Source organism: Balaenoptera physalus (genome assembly GCF_965194825.1).
Source record: "Balaenoptera physalus genome assembly, chromosome: 10".
NCBI classification, from domain to species: Eukaryota; Metazoa; Chordata; class Mammalia; order Artiodactyla; family Balaenopteridae; genus Balaenoptera; species Balaenoptera physalus.
The window spans coordinates 15,026,672-15,042,953 of record NC_138889.1 but is presented as its reverse complement, the minus strand read 5'-3'; the positions used below and the strand labels follow the sequence as shown (position 1 = coordinate 15,042,953).

Here is a 16,282-nt window from a genome sequence, read left to right as displayed (position 1 = left end):
ACTAATAGACCAGGAGATTTTATTCATTTATTCATGTATTCACACATTTAACCTTATTTGCAAAATCTGCGGCTGATGTCTTTTCCATCTTTATGTCCTAGGTCTCCCATCCATGGCCGGGGTCTTTTTTGTAAGAGAAACATCGATGCAGGTGAGATGGTGATTGAGTACGCTGGCAATGTCATCCGTTCCATCCAGACTGACAAGCGAGAGAAGTACTATGACAGCAAGGTGAGTTCCACACTTTCATTCTCCAGTTCTTTTGTTATAGAAAGGGGCCATCAACTATAAAGATGATCCCTAGATCGCGGAAGAATTAGTTTTTGTTTTTGTTTTTTTTTACATTTTAACATCTCTGAATTTGTGGTGGTCCCAGTCCACTCTTGGGATTAGCACACAAAGATACTCTTTGAAGGTTTGTCTGAATGGATCCCAGGGTCACAAGCACACAGTGACGGGAATTCCCTGGCTGTCCGGTGGTTAGGACTCGACGCTTTCACTGCAGGGGCCCGGGTTCAATCCCTGGTTGGGAAACTAAGATCCCGCAAGCTGCTCGGTGCAGCTAAAAAAAAAAACAACAACAACACACAGTGACACAAGTTTTAGGTTTCTCTTGCCTGTGGAGACATTAAGAAACTTCTAGCCTAGTGCCTGTAATCTAGGAATTTGTCATGGAGGCATCCTGAAAGATGGGAGAAATCCAGAAATTTTACCAGAAGGACCTGTTCATCAGTGGCTAAGGTCACATCAGAAAAAGGTTGGGAAATGTTGTCAAGCCTGCGCTGTAATAAATAACAGGTTCTTCTCCGCTCTCCTTCCTGTAGGGCATCGGTTGCTACATGTTCCGGATCGATGACTCCGAGGTGGTAGATGCCACCATGCATGGAAACGCTGCCCGCTTCATCAATCACTCATGTGAGCCTAACTGCTACTCTCGGGTTATCAATATCGACGGGCAGAAGCACATTGTCATCTTCGCCATGCGCAAAATCTACCGAGGGGAGGAACTCACTTACGACTATAAGTTCCCCATTGAGGATGCCAGCAACAAGCTACCCTGCAACTGTGGTGCCAAGAAATGCCGGAAGTTCCTAAACTAAAGCTGCTCTTCTCCCCACTGTTGGAGCACTAGGACCCAGGGCCTCCAAAACAGTGCCGAAGGCCTTTGCCGGCAGCCAGGAGTTCCAGGATTGAGTGGGCACAGTTGAGGGGCCTGCGTGACGGCTGGGCTCCCTTAGGCCCCATATTCACATTATACATGTGATCATAGTCCTGGAGAGGGATGAGGTCTCGAAGCAAAGATCCGCGATCGGCTTTCTCCTGGGGCCCCTCTGATTGCGTGCCGTTAAAAAGTGGGAAACGGGTCCCTAGCAGACTTGCCTGGAAGGAGCCTATAGAGGGTTAGTTATGTTGGGAGATCGGGCCTGAGCACCTCCTCAGAGAGAAGTTGCCATCCTCGCCTTGGCCTTTCCAGAGCACTGTAAGCAAGGGGTCAGGCACAGCCCCGGTGCGGGGTTGGTTGGGTACCTGACAGTTTGCCAGCCGGGCCCAGCCTGTAGCCGTGTGTTGAACAAAGACGGTCTGGTGGTTTTCCCTACTATGCTCCCACTTGAGAGTTCCCTTCTGGTTGGGAGACAGGATTTCGTAGCACCTTTGGTGTCAAAGGCTGTCTTGGGGTTGTGCCAGTTCATTACCAAACGTTGAGCCTGTGGGCTGTAAGTGGGAGTGTTACCCCCATGAGCCTTATCTCAGTCAGTCACCTTCCTAGACAATAGGAGCGGCTTCCCTCTCATTCCTTCTCTTCACTCCACTTTTCTCGTCCCCCGTTCTGCATCCCACTGCTTTCCCGTGCTCTCTGGGTGGTAGGGGAGAGTGACTCCCTGCTCGAGGACACTCCCTGTTGGGCATAGGATGTGCCTACAAAACGTTCCCTGAGCCTGTAAGCACTCCCAGTGGGGAAGTGGACAGGAGCCATTGGCCATAACCAGACAGAATTCGGAGACGTTTTCATAAAACTCCACTGAGAGTTTTAAAGAAATATATGTAGCATGATTTTTTAGAAGAGGAAGATTATTTAAATAGGAGTTGAATCATGCAACGACCAGAGTATCACAACCAGGGTAACCCCTGGGCCCCATTCCTAGGACATGATAACTTTACTTTCCCCTTGTTAAGACATAGGAAGACTTAATTTTTAAATGGTCAGTGTCCAGTTGAAGGCAGAACACTAATCAGATTTCAAGGCCCAAAACTTGGGGACTAGACCACCTTGTATCGAGGGAACTCTGCCACCTGCACAAAATCTATGGATAAAGTAAATTAAATGACACTACTGCCCTGATTACTCCCTAGGATGTGGTCAAAACAGCATCAAATGTTTCGTCTCTTCCTTTCCCCAAGACAGTGTCCTGAACCTGTTAAATTAAGTCATTGGATTTTACTCTGTTCTGTTTACAGTTTACTATTTAAGGTTTTATAAATGTAAATATATTTTGTATATTTTTCTATGAGAAGCACTTCATAGGGAGAAGCACTTATGACAAGGCTATTTTTTAAACCGCGGTATTATCCTAATTTAAAAGAAGATCGGTTTTTAATAATTTTTTATTTTCATAGGATGAAGTTAGAGAAAATATTCAGCTGAACACACAAAGTCTGGTTTTTCCTGCCCAACTTCCCCCTGGAAGGTGTACTTTTTGTTGTTTAATGTGTAGCTCGTTTGTGCCCTGTTGACATAAACGTTTGCTGGGTTTGCTCTTTGACAATAAATGGCAAAGGAAAGTCCCCCAACTCCATCGGGCCACTCCCCTCCTTCCCAAATTGAAGCTCCTGAAAAGGCTGCGGTAGGATCTCAACAGCAGTTTCTCCTCTTCTTTCCTGCGCTGTCTCTCTCCTTTCTGGCACAGCTCAGTGCTGAGAGGCGGGAACCTACACTTCCCTCGTCTTTTCTCCTTCAGAGTTAGCATCCAAGCTGAATGGCAACCTGACATTTTCCATCACCATCTGCCTCATAGGTCACCTCGTTCCCTCTCCCTCTGCCCACCAAGTCCTCATGCCTGCAAAGACCCCCTGGATCCCCTTGTGCCCTCTTTTGGGGCAGCCCGTTGAAACTGAAGCACAGTCTGACCACTCACGATAACGCAGATTCTCCTCTGCCTCTGTCAGCTACAAGGTTTCAGAGCAGCGTAGTCCAGTGGAGGGCGAGGCACCTTTTCTCGCCTCGAGAAGCCCATTCCTACGGAAGGAAGTCTAGCGAAGCAATACGACTCAGCCCAGCGCTCTCTGCCCCGGGACTCGTGGCTCTGCTGTGCCTTCCATCCTGGGCTCCCTGTTCTTCCGTGACCTTAATTAAGAACTTTGGTGGCTCTGCTGGAACATTGTCACTGTTTTCACTGTCATGCAGGGAGCCCAGCACTGTGGCCAGGAAGGCAGAGACTCCCTGTCATCGTGGAGAAGTGCCAGCAGGGGACTGGGGAAAAGCACTCTACCCAGACCTCACCTCCCTTCCTCCTTTTGCCCGTGAACAAGATACAGTGGCCCGAGGGGTTCCACTAGTGTCTGGTTTCCTTTATTATTGCACTGTGTGAGGTTTTTTTGTAAATCCTTTTATTCCTATTTTTTTTTAAAGAAAAAAACCTTAAGCTGCATTTGTTACTGAAATGATTAATGCACTGATGGGTCATGAATTCACCTTGAGAAAGACCCAAAGGCCAGTCGGGGGTGGGGGAAACTCAGCTAAATAGACCTAGTTACTGCCCTGCTAGGCCGTGCTGTACTGTGAGCCCCTCCTCAGCTCTTTCTACCAGTCCCAAACCCTGAGGCCAGGGGAGGAACCCCCAGCTCTCCTTCTCCTGCCAGCTGCCGATGGTTTGCCTTGCCTTTCCACTCCCTGTCAACCATGGAAATGAGGAATTCCTCTTAGAGCTCAGCCTTGAGTCCATTGCCAAAATTCAGCGTACCTGCCAGCAACTTGGGGAATAAGCTAAGGTTTCCCTACAAGAGGGAAAGAAGGCAAAAAAAAGAAATGGCATAGCTATCTCCAAAACACCTCCGAGTTTGTTTTGAAAGTGACCAAGGGAATCTCCGCACAAAAGTGCAGACTGAGGAACTGTGGTGGGTCATTCCCAAGAATCCCCTAAGGGGCATCCCAAATCCCTAAGGAGTAACAGCTGCAAACCTGGTCAGGTCTCAGTGACAGAGCCAGCTCACTTACAGCTTTGCTGCTAGAACCTGTTGTGGCTGCATTTCCTGGTGGCCAGTGACAACTGTGTAACCAGAATAGCTGCATGGCGCTGACCCTTTGGCCGGAACTTGGTCCCTTGGCTCCCTCCATTACCATCCGCCACCTCCAGCCCAGCCCCTCCTGTTTTTAGACCAATGACAAGAATCAAGGGGGAAGCCCTGGCAGCTATATATAAGTTTTCAACCAGACTCCTTGGCCGGGATCCACTCCACCACCCCGCTTGCCTCTGTCAAACCCCCGGCCAATGCCGTGAGCACCATGCAGCTCCCTTGATTTAAAAAAAAAAAAAAAAAAATACAACAACAAAAAAAACAAAAAACAACAAAAAAAAACCTTTTAATGAATGTATCTTTCTAAAGGACTGTCGTTCAATCAAATATCTGAAAATACTAAAGGTCAAAACCTTGTCAGATGTTAAGTTTGATTTGGGATTTTTTAAAATAGAAATCAAGTTGTGGTTTTTTTGGGTTTTTTTTTTAAAGGAAAAGCGGGTCATTGCAAAGGGCTGGGTGTAATTTTATGTTTCATTTCCTTCATTTTAAAGCAATACAAGGTTATCTAGCAGATGGTTTTGTGCCGAATCATGAATACCAGTCAAGTCTCACACTCTGAAAACTTGCAACTTTTTTGTTTTGGTTTTCAAATAAATATAAATATGATATATATAGGAACTAATATAGTAATGCACCATGTAACAAAGCCTAGTTCAGTCCATGGCTTTTAATTCTCTTAACACTATAGATAAGGATTGTGTTACAGTTGCTAGTAGTGGCAGGAAAATGTCAGTCTGGCGCTCCTCTGATCCCCCCAAATAGGGGGGGACCCATCCTAAGGGGATGGCGGAACAGTCCATTCCTGGGATCAGAGAGAAATGCAGAAATGGTGTCACCTGGATTTTTTCTGCCTGTGAATGTTGCCAGTCAGTACCTGTACTCCTTGTTTCTCTATTTTTGGTTATGAATGTTGGGGTTACCACCTGCATTTAGGGGAAAATTGTGTTCTGTGCTTTCCTGGTATCTTGTTCCGAGGTACTCTAGTTCTGTCTTTCAACCAAGAAAATAGACTTGTGGTGTTTCTTTTATTGAACTTTTAACAGTCTCTTTAGTAAATACAGGTAGTTGAATAATTGTTTCAAAAGCTCAACAGATGACAAGCTTCTTTTCTAGAAATAAGACATTTCTTGACAACTTTATCATGTATAACAGATCTTTCGGTTTTTTTTTCCTTGTGTTCTTCCAAGCTTCTGGTTAGAGAAAAAGAGAAAAAAAAAAAAAGGAAAAAAATGTGTCTAAAGTCCATCAGTGTTAACTCCCTGTGACAGGGATGAAGGAAAATACTTTAATAGTTCAAAAAATAATAATGCTGAAAGCTGTCTACGAAAGACTGAATGTAAAAGTAAAAAGTGTACATAGTTGTAAAAAAAAAAAGGAGTTTTTAAACATGTTTATTTTCTATGCACTTTTTTTTATTTAAGTGATAGTTTAATTAATAAACATGTCAAGTTTATTGCTGCACATGGTTGAACTTTCTTTTGGCTTTGGCTGAGGTGGACGAATGGGAGGGGCGTGGCCCGTGACCTGATTACAGAGTCCCTTCCACGGTCCTTTCTTTTAAGGTGGAATCATGAAATCATTCCCCACCACCTTCCTTCAGGCCCCACTCTACACTGTCTCTCTTAACCATATTTTCTTCCCTTATTCATCAGTGATGTATGTTCAGGACCTAATGAACTCTGGATATGAGGAAGAGGTCAAGAGGACAGAGGAATAGTTCCTTTACTTGGTACATATATCCCCCTTCTTCATCCACGGGTGGTCAAGCGTTGGCTTCTAATGAGTTCCTCCCTATTTATGAATATAATAAAATGAAAGCATTTCAGGGAGAGCCTGGGCAGTACCCTCTCTTTGCTCCACTCCACCTTAAAGCTGAAATGCGATTTACTTACTCTGTTTCTCCCTAGGACTGGGGTGGGGGTAGGGAGGCAGTTGAGAAATATTTGTAAATATATTCTGCCAAGCCAGGGTCACTATCCCCAGGCTAAAGGGGGCTGAGTTTACACTGCAGCCAAGGAATGGTCAACACTCCTCCTCATGGGGGCTGGTCCTCAAACGGACCTCCTCCCTCCGGATCAGCTGGCTGGAGGCTCGGCCCTCACCCCTTTTTCCTCCCTCTCACAGTAAGTCACCTTTTCGGATTTTGGAGTTGAGCACCATGGGGACTCCAAATGATCAGGCAGTGCTGCAGGCCATCTTCAACCCTGACACTCCGTTTGGAGACATTGTTGGGTTGGACCTGGGAGAGGAAGCAGAGAAGGAAGGAGGAGATGAAGGTCAGTATTCGACCTTGGAGTATAGCTCTCCACATTGGCTGGTCTGCTGCCTCGCTGGGGTGGCATAGGTAGGTGGTCTTACGAGGGCCCTTGTTCCACGACCCTTGGATGATGATTGCTGACCCTCAGTGCACTGACGGGGGCTCGGCAGGAGTCACTGTGGCCAGAGGAGAAAGCCAGGTTTGTCCTCCACCACCCCCCTCTGAACTTACCTCCCCACTCAGTTCACCCCATGGTCCAAGCTTAACTGTGCTGGTGGGGAGAGGGGCCATGTGATACGCTCACGTCTTTGTCAGAGTATATCACCCTCCACAGCAGGAAAGAAAGAAACAGGGCAGGGGGTGGCTCAGCTAAACAGCTCCAACCTAAGCAAGTATTCAGTGTCACACACCTTACAAGCCAAGCCCTGAGCTAATTCTTCCAGAGCAAGTGCGCTCACTGGCTTTTCCACCAGCCCCTAAGGGGGCCTGCTGTCCGCGTCAGGGGTTTTTGATGCCCTTTGTTTCTAAAGGAGTGAAACCTAAGCCTTAATGCAACTTCAGGCTGAAAAGCTGAGAGAAACACTGGAAATGGTTTTCATGACCCGGGTATGTCATGGCGGCCTTCCTGTTGGAAGCAGTGGAGTAGAACAAAACAGAGACAGACTGAAGAGCCAGAAAGACCTGGGTTCAAATCCAAGCTGTGCAGCTTATGGGCGGTGTGACCTTGAGCAAATCATTTAGCTACAGGCTAAGGAGTTTGGGTTTCATTCTCTTGGCAGTGGGGAGCCAACCAAGGCGCCTTTCCCAGGTCCCTTTGGAACTTTAAGCAGGGCTAGCTCTCTGCCTTGCTGACCTCCGTTCCCCCTGCCCCAAACACTGCATCTGACTCCTGCTGTGACCTACAGCCCTGCCCAGTCAGCCCTGGCTCGTGTCCCAGGTTTCCAAAGCCCCAGGTGGCTTTTGCTTCCTGCTCCCAACTGCACACCTGTCCACTCCTGGCTCCCTCCCTGGCACAGATGGAGTTTTCCCTCGAGCACAGCTGGAGCAGTCCAAGGCCCTGGAGCTGCAAGGGGTGATGGCAGCAGAGGCTGGCGACCTCAGCACGGCCCTGGAGAGGTTTGGCCAAGCCATCAACCTGCTGCCTGAGAAGGCCTCAGCTTACAGCAACCGAGCCCAGGCCCGGCTACTCCAGGGAGACGTGGCAGGTGAGGGGAGAGTCCCTGGAGCCTGTGCAGAGGGGCCGGGGAGGGCACAGACCAGAGACGGTGTGTCTGTGGGGCTTGGGCACGGGGCGTGGGAAGTCACTAAGCCCCTCTGGAACCTATGTCTCTACCCATAAGAGACATATCATGGGCTCGGCTAACCTCTTGGGGATATTGTGAGAGTCAGGGGGACTGCATTCCATTTACATATTTATAAAAATTTAATGAGAGCCTACTATTCTAGCAGTGGGCTAGGTGCTGAGGATTATAGTGCTTATAGCAATTACTATGTGCCAGGCACTCAGCACTTCACATGTGAGTTGTAGTCATTCATATAATCCTCATAACAACCCTAAAAGGTACGTGCTACTGTTATCTCCATTTTGCAGATGAAGAAACTGAAGCATGGAGGTTAAGTAGCTTCCTACTCACGCAGCTGAGAAGCGGCAGAGCTGGGATCTGGTCCAGGTGGCAAGGCTCCAGAGCCTGTGCTCTTAATCCCCACATGATACTGCTTCTCAAGAAGCTCACAGCCTAGAGGGTAGAACAGACACATAAATATAATAGCAGCATAACAAGCTGAGAGGGTTCAGCATGGGATCTGTTCCTGAGGAGTGAGTTCTGAAGGATGAGTAGGCGTTAGCTGGATGGAGGGCAGGGAGTGGGAGAAGGCACGGCCTGTAGAGGTCCTGAAGTCATGGACAGGTACAGGGAATCTGGCTGGAAAAGGGCGTGCTGGAAGAATGGAGCCTCTCCAGAGCCTGGAGAGGTAAACAGGGGCCAGAGAGTGAACAACTGCGAACATTAGGCCGAGATCGGACTTTGTCTTGAAAACACTGGAAATCACTAACGGGCTTCAACTAAAGGGTAAACCACAGAAGCCTAGTAGGGAACTACTAGACTATCGAGACCCGTGGTGGTAGAGGTGTTCCTGGGGCCAGGAATGCCAGGCTGGGGAGTTTGGACTCCATTCTGGGAATATTGGGGGACTCTGAGGGCCTTTCCCAGGCTTGTCTGCCACCTGGCTTTGGCAGAGCAGGGCCATAAAGGCCGCTGGGACAGCCTGCAGACCAAAACCCCAGAGAGCATCAGAGGGGATGCTTCCTTGAGAAGGCCTTCAATTCCTCCTGACCAGCTCCTCTGAGGGAAACCAAGGAATGCTGTGATTAGAAAGCTTCTCAACCGACCAGTCAGGATGGGGAGCAGAGCCTCTGCTGGGTTCCGGGGACCAAAACACACAGCGAGAGGACAGGGAAGACCAGCCTTGCTGTAGGATGCTGCTGGCGCTCCCCCAGCGCCCTGCCCTGGCAGGCGCTATAGACTAGAGAACTTGAGTGAATTGAAGCAGAGCGCAGAAGAAATGCAGCTCGGTACCCTACCGTGGATACCAGCTGGCTGCCTGAGGTTGAGTTCACAGCTCTGATGCCTAATAAGCCAAGTATTTACGAGGATGATAAAAACAAAAATGCTGCAGGCCAGCTCTGGCTCCAAGACCTCTTTCAAAGAAAATTAGATACAAAATAATGAAGACCATGGAAATAAAGAATGAGAAGAGACAGTCAGTAGAGAACACAGGTGAGAGAAGCGGTTTTAAGGCATCAATGGAAAAGAGGAGTGAAATGTCTTCAAAAGTTAGAGAGGGACTTCCTTGGGGGTCCAGTGGTTAAGAATCTGCACTTTCACTGCAGGGTCACGGGTTCAATCCCTGGTCAGCGAATTAAGATTCCGCATACCCCGCGGTGCGGCAAAAAAAAGAGAGGAAAAAAAGGACTTTATTGTATAAGACATGGTTGTCAGGTAATTCTAATGTTTTTGGACTCTGGGATTCGGAGTCAGTCACCTGGCACATGGTAGATGGTTAATAACGTATGCGTGCCTGGCAACAGGGCCAGATTCATAACATAGTGACCCTCCGTTCGTGTTTTGATGTATCAGATGGTAGAAAATAACACGGACAAGGCGAGACCTGGACTTCAGTCCCAGCTCTGCCACTAACTGGCTGTGCAGCCCAGGCCGAGTCTTGCCAACTCTTCCAGTCTTCATCTGCGTAAAGGGAATAACAATACCGATCTCTAGAGTCAAGTGCAGGCGGGATGTAAACGGCCGAGCCCCAGAGCCTCCGCTCGGGGCCGGATCGCTTGCTGGCCGCGGCCCTGACCCCCGCCCGTCTGTCGGTTCCGCAGGCGCCCTGGAGGACCTGGAGCGCGCGCTGGCGCTGAGCGGCGGCCGGGGTCGCGCCGCCCGCCAGGCCTTCGTGCAGCGCGGGCTCGTGGCGCGACTGCAGGGCCGGGACGACGACGCCCGCGGGGACTTCGAGCGGGCGGCGCGGCTGGGCAGCCCGTTCGCTCGGCGCCAGCTGGTGCTGCTCAACCCGTACGCGGCGCTGTGCAACCGCATGCTGGCCGACGTGATGGGGCAGCTGCGCGGGCCCCGCGACCGGCGCTGAGCCGCCGGCGGGCAGGCGTGGGGGGAAGAGGGACTCCCGCAACCAATAAACCTGCCGGCTCTCCCAGCCACCGCCTGTGTCTGCGTCCTCCGCCGTCCCCGCAAGGAAGGGCGCTCAAGTATCCCCGGCGCGCGAGGCCGTCAGCGAGGCCCGGGACGTGGTCCCGGAGCCGCCGCCCTGGGGGAGGGGGGGTCCTTCGGGCCGAGGTCGGGCATCGATTGGCCCTGCCTGGCGCAGCCCGGGCCCCTGCGGACGACTGTGGTGCTCATCAGACCTGAGCAGTCGCTCCGGCTGCTCTCGGGGAGTGAGCCAGGTGAGCTGCACCGGAAGGCGGGGCGGGGCGGGGCGAGGCGGGGGCGGGCGTGCTTCGCGACCCCCGCCTCCTGGATCCCCTCCTCTTCGGCCCAAATCCGGAGGAGGGGAGAAGGGGCGTAGGTGGGTGAGGGAAGCGGGCGGGAGAGAGCAGGGGTCGGGAGAAGGACGGTCCCTTTGGGGGAGGGGCACGTGTACCCGAGTGTTTACGCGCGCGCGCGTGTGTGTTTCTGGGCCTGGTGCGGGCTGCAAGGTTGCAGGTTATTTCTGTGTACCTGCGAGCGTGTGCCTGTTTGTCCCGTGGAGTCAGCGCTCAGTTCTGTGCCCGCAAGGTGTACAGGTACGTGCTGGCTGGGTTTGGACCTTTGGGCTCGACCATTTGCGTCCTTGCCTTCACCACTGTGGATCGTAATACATTTGTGTTTCCGTGCATGGTTTATTTTTGTTTCTGGAGAGTAAATTCCTGGAGCAGTTATTAAGCTTGTCTGCTCTCACCTGGCTAACATCGAGGACTGCCCCCTTCTCTCGGCAGCCTGGGGCCCAGGCCGGGGCCACCATGGCGCTGCCTCCAGGGCCAGCTACCCTCCCGCACACACTTCTGCTCCTGCCGGCCCTTCTGAGCTCAGGTACACCCCTGTTCAGCCCTTGGCCATGCATTTGTGCGGTCAAGTCCCCCTCTCTCCCCTCCTTGCCTGCATCTTCAGTTTGGGTACCCACTCCAGGCACCAGAGTTGGGTTCCCTTCATCCACCTCCCCAAGGTACAGCCGTCCCTGGTTAGAGAACCCAGGTGCTCTGTCTCTTGGCCTGCTGCCCCTCCGTAACTGGACCTCATCCCGGTCACAGAACAGTACTAAGCCTCCACCAGCCCTCCCCAGAATCCCTTGTGTTCCAGGTTGGGGGGAGTTGGCGCCACAAATTGATGGTCATACCTGGGCAGAGCGGGCACTTCGAGAGAATGAACGCCACGCCTTCACCTGCTGGGTGGCAGGGGGGCCTGGCACCCCCCGATTGGCCTGGTACCTGGATGGACAGCTGCAGAAGGCCAGCACCTCAAGACTGCTGAGCATGGGCGGGGAGGCCTTCTCTGGAGGCACCAGCACTTTCACTGTCACTGCCCAGCGGGCCCAGCATGAGCTCAACTGCTCCCTGCAGGACCCAGACAGTGGCCTGTCAGCCAACGCCTCCGTCCTCCTCAATGTGCAATGTGAGTGCCCCTCAGGTGGACAGAGACAGAGGTTCTCTGCCCAGGGACCCCCAGCAGTCACCAGGCAGGTGGTCTGGTAGGACATTTAAAAAACACTTAAGCACTCTGCAAATATTAACTCACTTTATCCTCACAGTAATCCTATGAGGTAATTACTATTGTTGTCCCCATTTTACAAATGACAAAACTGAGGCAGAGAGGTTAAGCAATCTGCCCAGGGTCATACAGCTGGTAAGTAGCAGAGCCAGGATTCAAATCTTGACATTTTGGTTCTAGTGTTTATACTCTTAATCTTCATTTGTACAAAATGCTGCCTCTCTGGCAGACCCAGCCATCCTGTTTCCCAGTGCCCCCTAAGGAGAGGTCCAGACCCCTGGCTCCCTTCTGGGTTTGGGAAGAAATGGAAGGCGTGCAAGGGGCTGTGGTGGGAACATACTGGTCTCTGCTTTGCACCAGTTAAGCCAGAGATTGCCCAGGTTGGGGCCAAGTACCAGGAAGCTCAAGGCCTGGGCCTCCTGGTCGTCCTTTTTGCCCTGGTGCGTGCGAACCCGCCTGCCAACGTGACCTGGATCGACCAGGATGGGCCGGTGACTGTCAACGCCTCTGACTTCCTGGTGCTGGATGCCCAGAACTACCCCTGGCTCACCAAACACACCGTTCAGCTGCAGCTCCGCAGCCTGCCACACAACCTCTCCGTGGTGGCCACCAACGACGTGGGTGTCACCAGCGCCTCGCTTCCGGCCCCAGGTGAGCACTGCCAGCCACGGGCCCAGCAAAGCCTCGGATGGGTGTGGGATCATGGTGCAGAAACAGGAAGGCTTGTTGCCTTTTGGGCGAGTCTGGTGAAAGCTGTCCCTGGCCACCTGGGGCAAGGAGGCCAGAGTAGTGACCTGTGGCATCTCAGAGTTGGGGGGCCCTGCCCGCTTGGAACCTAAACAGAGAATGACCTGCAGGGCTCCTGGCCACCCGGGTGGAAGTGCCACTGCTGGGCATCGTTGTGGCTGGAGGGCTTGCCTTGGGCACCCTGGTGGGGTTCAGCACCTTGGTGGCCTGCCTGGTCTGCAGGAAAGCGAAGAAGACCAAAGGTAGGGCCAAAGCAGGGCGGGGGCAGAGGGTGGCTGGGGAAGGGGAGACGAGGTCAGGGGGTGGGCAGCAAGGCCATGGGCAGCGAGTGGAGCTGGGCAGAACGTCTCTGACAAGTGGTAGGACAGGTCTTCCTGGGCATGGCCATGATTTAGACCACATGCATCCCAGGTAGCAGGGCCAGGCACTGGGAAGCCAGTCTGGGCATCTGAGAGACCCCTTGCCTGAGGGTTCTGGGCCTGAAGAGGGCAGGGGGCAGAGCCCAGAGCAGGTGGGCACACGGAGACAGCGCTGTGGTTTCTTTCTCCTCAGGCCCCTCCCGGCGCCCATCCCTGATCTCTAGGTAACTCTCCCTGGGGCTGGGTGGATGGGCCAAATGGAGAGGCAGCATGGGGACGGGGGGATCCTGGGCTTTCTGGTAGTTTGGGAACGGGCCGCAAGCAGGAGTCTGTGCCCGCTGGTGCCAGGGCCCATCCAAGCCTTTTTCTGCCCTGTAGTGACTCCAACAACCTGAAACTCAACAACGTGCGCCTGCCGCGGGAGAACATGTCCCTCCCGTCCCACCTGCAGCTCAACGACCTCACTCCGCACTCCAGAGGTACATCCAGGACCCTCTGTTGGCCCCAGCTTTATCTGTGGAGGTGCTTCTGAGAAAAAGAGAGACCCTGGGCCTTAGGAGGGTCTAGAGCCCGTCGGGCACACACCTCACCCGGGCACCATCCCCTTTGTCACCCCACAGGGAAAGCAGCGGACCAGCAGATGGCTCAGGACAACAGCCAGCCGGAGCTTCTGGATCCGGAGCCCGGCGGCCTCCTCACCAGCCGAGGTATGGGAAAGGGGCCTGCTGCCCTGCTGCCCTGCTCCCCGGCCCTTTTGCTTGTGCCAAAGGCCTCTGAATCCCCAAGGGGCAGAGAGTGGTCTCCCAACTTCCAAGGAATGAGGGTGACTGAGTCTCCTGGGATCTCTGACCCGCAGGTTTCATCCATCTCCCAATGCTGGGCTACATTTATCGGGTGTCCAGTGTGAGCAGTGATGAGATCTGGCTCTGAGCTGAGGCTAAGACAGAGGGTGCCTTCTTGGCCCCTGGGCACCCTCCCGGTCCTCCTCCAAGGCACCCGCTGCCTGGCCACATTGCCAACGGGAAGAGGCCATGCCACTGCCACTTTTGCTTGTCCTCTGGGTCACTGGTATCCTTGGCAAGGCTGCCAGCTGGACCTAAGCCCTTGTTCCAACTCTGGTTGAGGGCCTGCATGATGGCCTGTGCCCAGGCGGATGGGGCTCTCTGTCCAGGTGTGCCTGGAGGTCATCCAGCATCTAAGCGTGGCGTGGCCCTGTCGGCTTGGGGCAGCTCTGTGCCCCACGCCGGTGCTCCTCAGCACCGTGTACAGCAGGCATGGGGCATGCCTGGTTGGGAGGGCTCTGCACGTCCTGGATCTCCTTCCCATGCTATGCAGCTTTGTTCCCTCAGGGAAAATTTAGGACCCTGCTAGCTGTAGAGAACCAACCTGCCCTTTGCACAGGAACTCACCTCTGGCCCAGCAGCGCTGGCCAAGCACAAACCAGTACCCTCTGCTGCATACCTCTCTGCCCCAGCCCCCTCTTGGGCATCATAGGTTATACATTGGACCTTCTCCACTTCTTCACCTGGCACTAGACTTCCCCACTGGCCTGGGCCCTGGTGGTGCCAGCGCCTGGTGTTAGCACAAGAAAGGGGAAGAATGGGAGGTGAGAAGCCTGGTGCGTCCAGGCCTGCATGTAGCTATGCCTTGTTTTCTTACAGTGTTAGCACTTTAAGCATGTCTTCTCGGGAGGGGGTGAGCAAGGGCCCCAGGGCCCTGTCTGGGGCTTCCCCAAGTCTGGCCTTTTCATGGTTCACTGTGAGTGCCCTGAGCCCTCGGGGTTGACGGGTTCCCGCTCAAAGTATCTACCCCGCTATGGGACCCCAGCCCTGGACCCCATCAGCAGGACCCTGACTGCCCCATCAGCAGGAAGCTGTTCTTCCTGTCCCATCCTCTGTTCTTTAGGGGATGGCCATAGTGGCACATAACTTGACAGTGCTGGAAACCTTAGGGGGACATGGAAAAAGGAGGGAGAGCACATATCCCAAAACAACCCAAGAACACTTTTGAAAAGCAACGTGGAAAAGATTGCAAATTAACAGAGTGCAAAGTGTATTTTTCCCTTCTTGATATCTTGTTTGTAATTTTTCTCACGTTACTGCCGAGGACAGTGCTGAGCATGTGGTAGATTCTCAATAAACTTGACCGAGTGAATGCTGCATGTCTGTTTCATTCCCTCAAATTTTTTTTTTTTTTTAACTGAAGTATAGTTGATTTACAAAGGTGTGTTAGTTTCAGGTGTACAGCAACGTGATTCACACACACACACACATATATTCTTTTTCAGATTCTTTTCCATTATAGGTTATTACAAAATATTGACTATAGTTCCCTGTGCTATACAGCAGGTCCTTGTTGTTTATCTGTTTTATATATAGCAGTGTGATATTCTACTCTTAAGTCTTTTAAATCTGGAAAAATTAAAAGACACAAAAAGAATTTATAGTGCATTGAGATAAAATTTTTTTAACACCATGTGGTCTGTTCTAACTGAAAGAGTTACAACTTACCTCTATACAGCAGTGTGTATCTTTTAATCCCCAACTCCTAATTCTTTTTTATGGATGAGAAATACTCCATTGTGTGAGAGAGAGAGAGAGAGTGTGTGTGTGTGTGTGTGTGTGTGTATCACATCCTCTTTATCCATTCATCTGTTGATGGACACTTAGGTTACTTTCAAGTCTTGGCTATTGTAAATTGTGCTGCTATAAACACTGGGGTGCATGTAACTTTTAGAATTAGCGTTTTCGTCTTTTCTGGATATGTGCCCAGGAGTGGGACTGCTGGATCATACGGTAGCTCTCTTTTAAGTTTTTTGAGGAACCTCCATACTGTTTTCCATAGTGGCTGCACCAATTTACGTTCCTACCAACAGTCTAGGAGGGTTCCTTTTTCTCCATACCCTCTCCAGCATGCTGAAGTGTTTAAGGGTGAAGTGCACTGATGTCTGCAACTTACTTGAAATGTATAAAAAAATAAGATAGACTGACGAATGGATAGAGAGGTATGGACGTGTGATAAAGCAAATATAGCAAAATGTTAATTGTAGGATTTAGTTGGTGAGTATTTAGAACTCACTGTACAATTCTTCCAAAATTCTTTTATTTAACAGTTTTCATAATAAAATATCCAGTGGGGGGGGGGGATACCTGATCTAGTTACTTCTCTGATATTTCTGAAATCTTTTTGATCTAAGGATCATGGAATTTTCAAGCATTACTAATACCCTTAACATGACAGTTCAATCTTTCCTGGGAAAGAAGACCAATTTTTATTTTTACTTTTTATTTTTGGCTGCACTGCACAGCTTGCGGGATCTTAGTTCCCCAACCAGGGATTCAACCTGGGCCCTCGGCAGTGAA

General features: G+C 51.4%; 3 protein-coding genes and 1 long non-coding RNA gene across 36 annotated transcripts in view; 3 read left to right on the top strand and 1 right to left on the bottom strand.

Annotated features, from left to right (window-relative positions):
- KMT2A (lysine methyltransferase 2A) overlaps positions 1–5,964 on the top strand; it is a 74,520-nt gene extending 68,556 nt beyond the window's left edge. For all 14 annotated transcript variants that reach the window (XM_082410979.1, XM_082410978.1, XM_082410977.1 and 11 more), the window contains 2 exons: positions 102–231; positions 825–5,964. In XM_082410979.1, coding sequence (XP_082267105.1) covers positions 102–231; positions 825–1,100 — 406 coding nt within the window. In that variant the 3' untranslated portion in view covers positions 1,101–5,964. The remainder of the gene's footprint in view (positions 1–101; positions 232–824) is intronic.
- LOC309637106 lies at positions 5,303–10,391 on the bottom strand. Of its 5 annotated transcripts, none has more exons than XR_014250391.1 (5): positions 10,257–10,391; positions 9,596–9,798; positions 8,188–8,289; positions 6,429–6,535; positions 5,303–5,486 (listed from the first exon to the last, which is right to left on the bottom strand). It is a non-coding gene; the product is annotated as an uncharacterized lncRNA (long non-coding RNA). The 5 variants fall into 5 exon arrangements; XR_014250394.1 differs by having other exon boundaries at positions 10,253–10,366; XR_014250392.1 differs by lacking the exon at positions 9,596–9,798.
- On the top strand, positions 6,455–10,267 carry TTC36 (tetratricopeptide repeat domain 36; the record flags this gene model as incomplete). Its single annotated transcript, XM_082411192.1, has 3 exons — positions 6,455–6,572; positions 7,570–7,758; positions 9,939–10,267. The coding sequence occupies 3 exons, from the start codon at positions 6,455–6,457 to the stop codon at positions 10,199–10,201; spliced, it is 570 nt and encodes a 189-aa protein (XP_082267318.1). The 3' UTR covers positions 10,202–10,267.
- TMEM25 (transmembrane protein 25) overlaps positions 10,385–16,282 on the top strand; it is a 21,209-nt gene continuing 15,311 nt past the window's right edge. For 2 of the 16 annotated variants that reach the window (XR_014250385.1, XM_082411128.1), the window contains exons 1-6: positions 10,718–11,718; positions 12,175–12,465; positions 12,672–12,803; positions 13,114–13,144; positions 13,299–13,399; positions 13,541–13,627. Coding sequence is in view for 13 of the 16 variants with exons in the window: in XM_082411128.1 (XP_082267254.1) it covers positions 11,070–11,718; positions 12,175–12,465; positions 12,672–12,803; positions 13,114–13,144; positions 13,299–13,399; positions 13,541–13,627 (1,291 nt within the window). In the remaining 3 variants the exon portion in view is untranslated. Of the gene's footprint in view, positions 10,515–10,566; positions 10,637–10,717; positions 11,719–12,174; positions 12,466–12,671; positions 12,804–13,113; positions 13,145–13,298; positions 13,400–13,540; positions 13,628–13,776; positions 15,082–16,282 lie in introns of those variants that run through there. The other 14 variants (XM_082411123.1, XM_082411130.1, XM_082411120.1 and 11 more) reach the window with 14 other exon arrangements.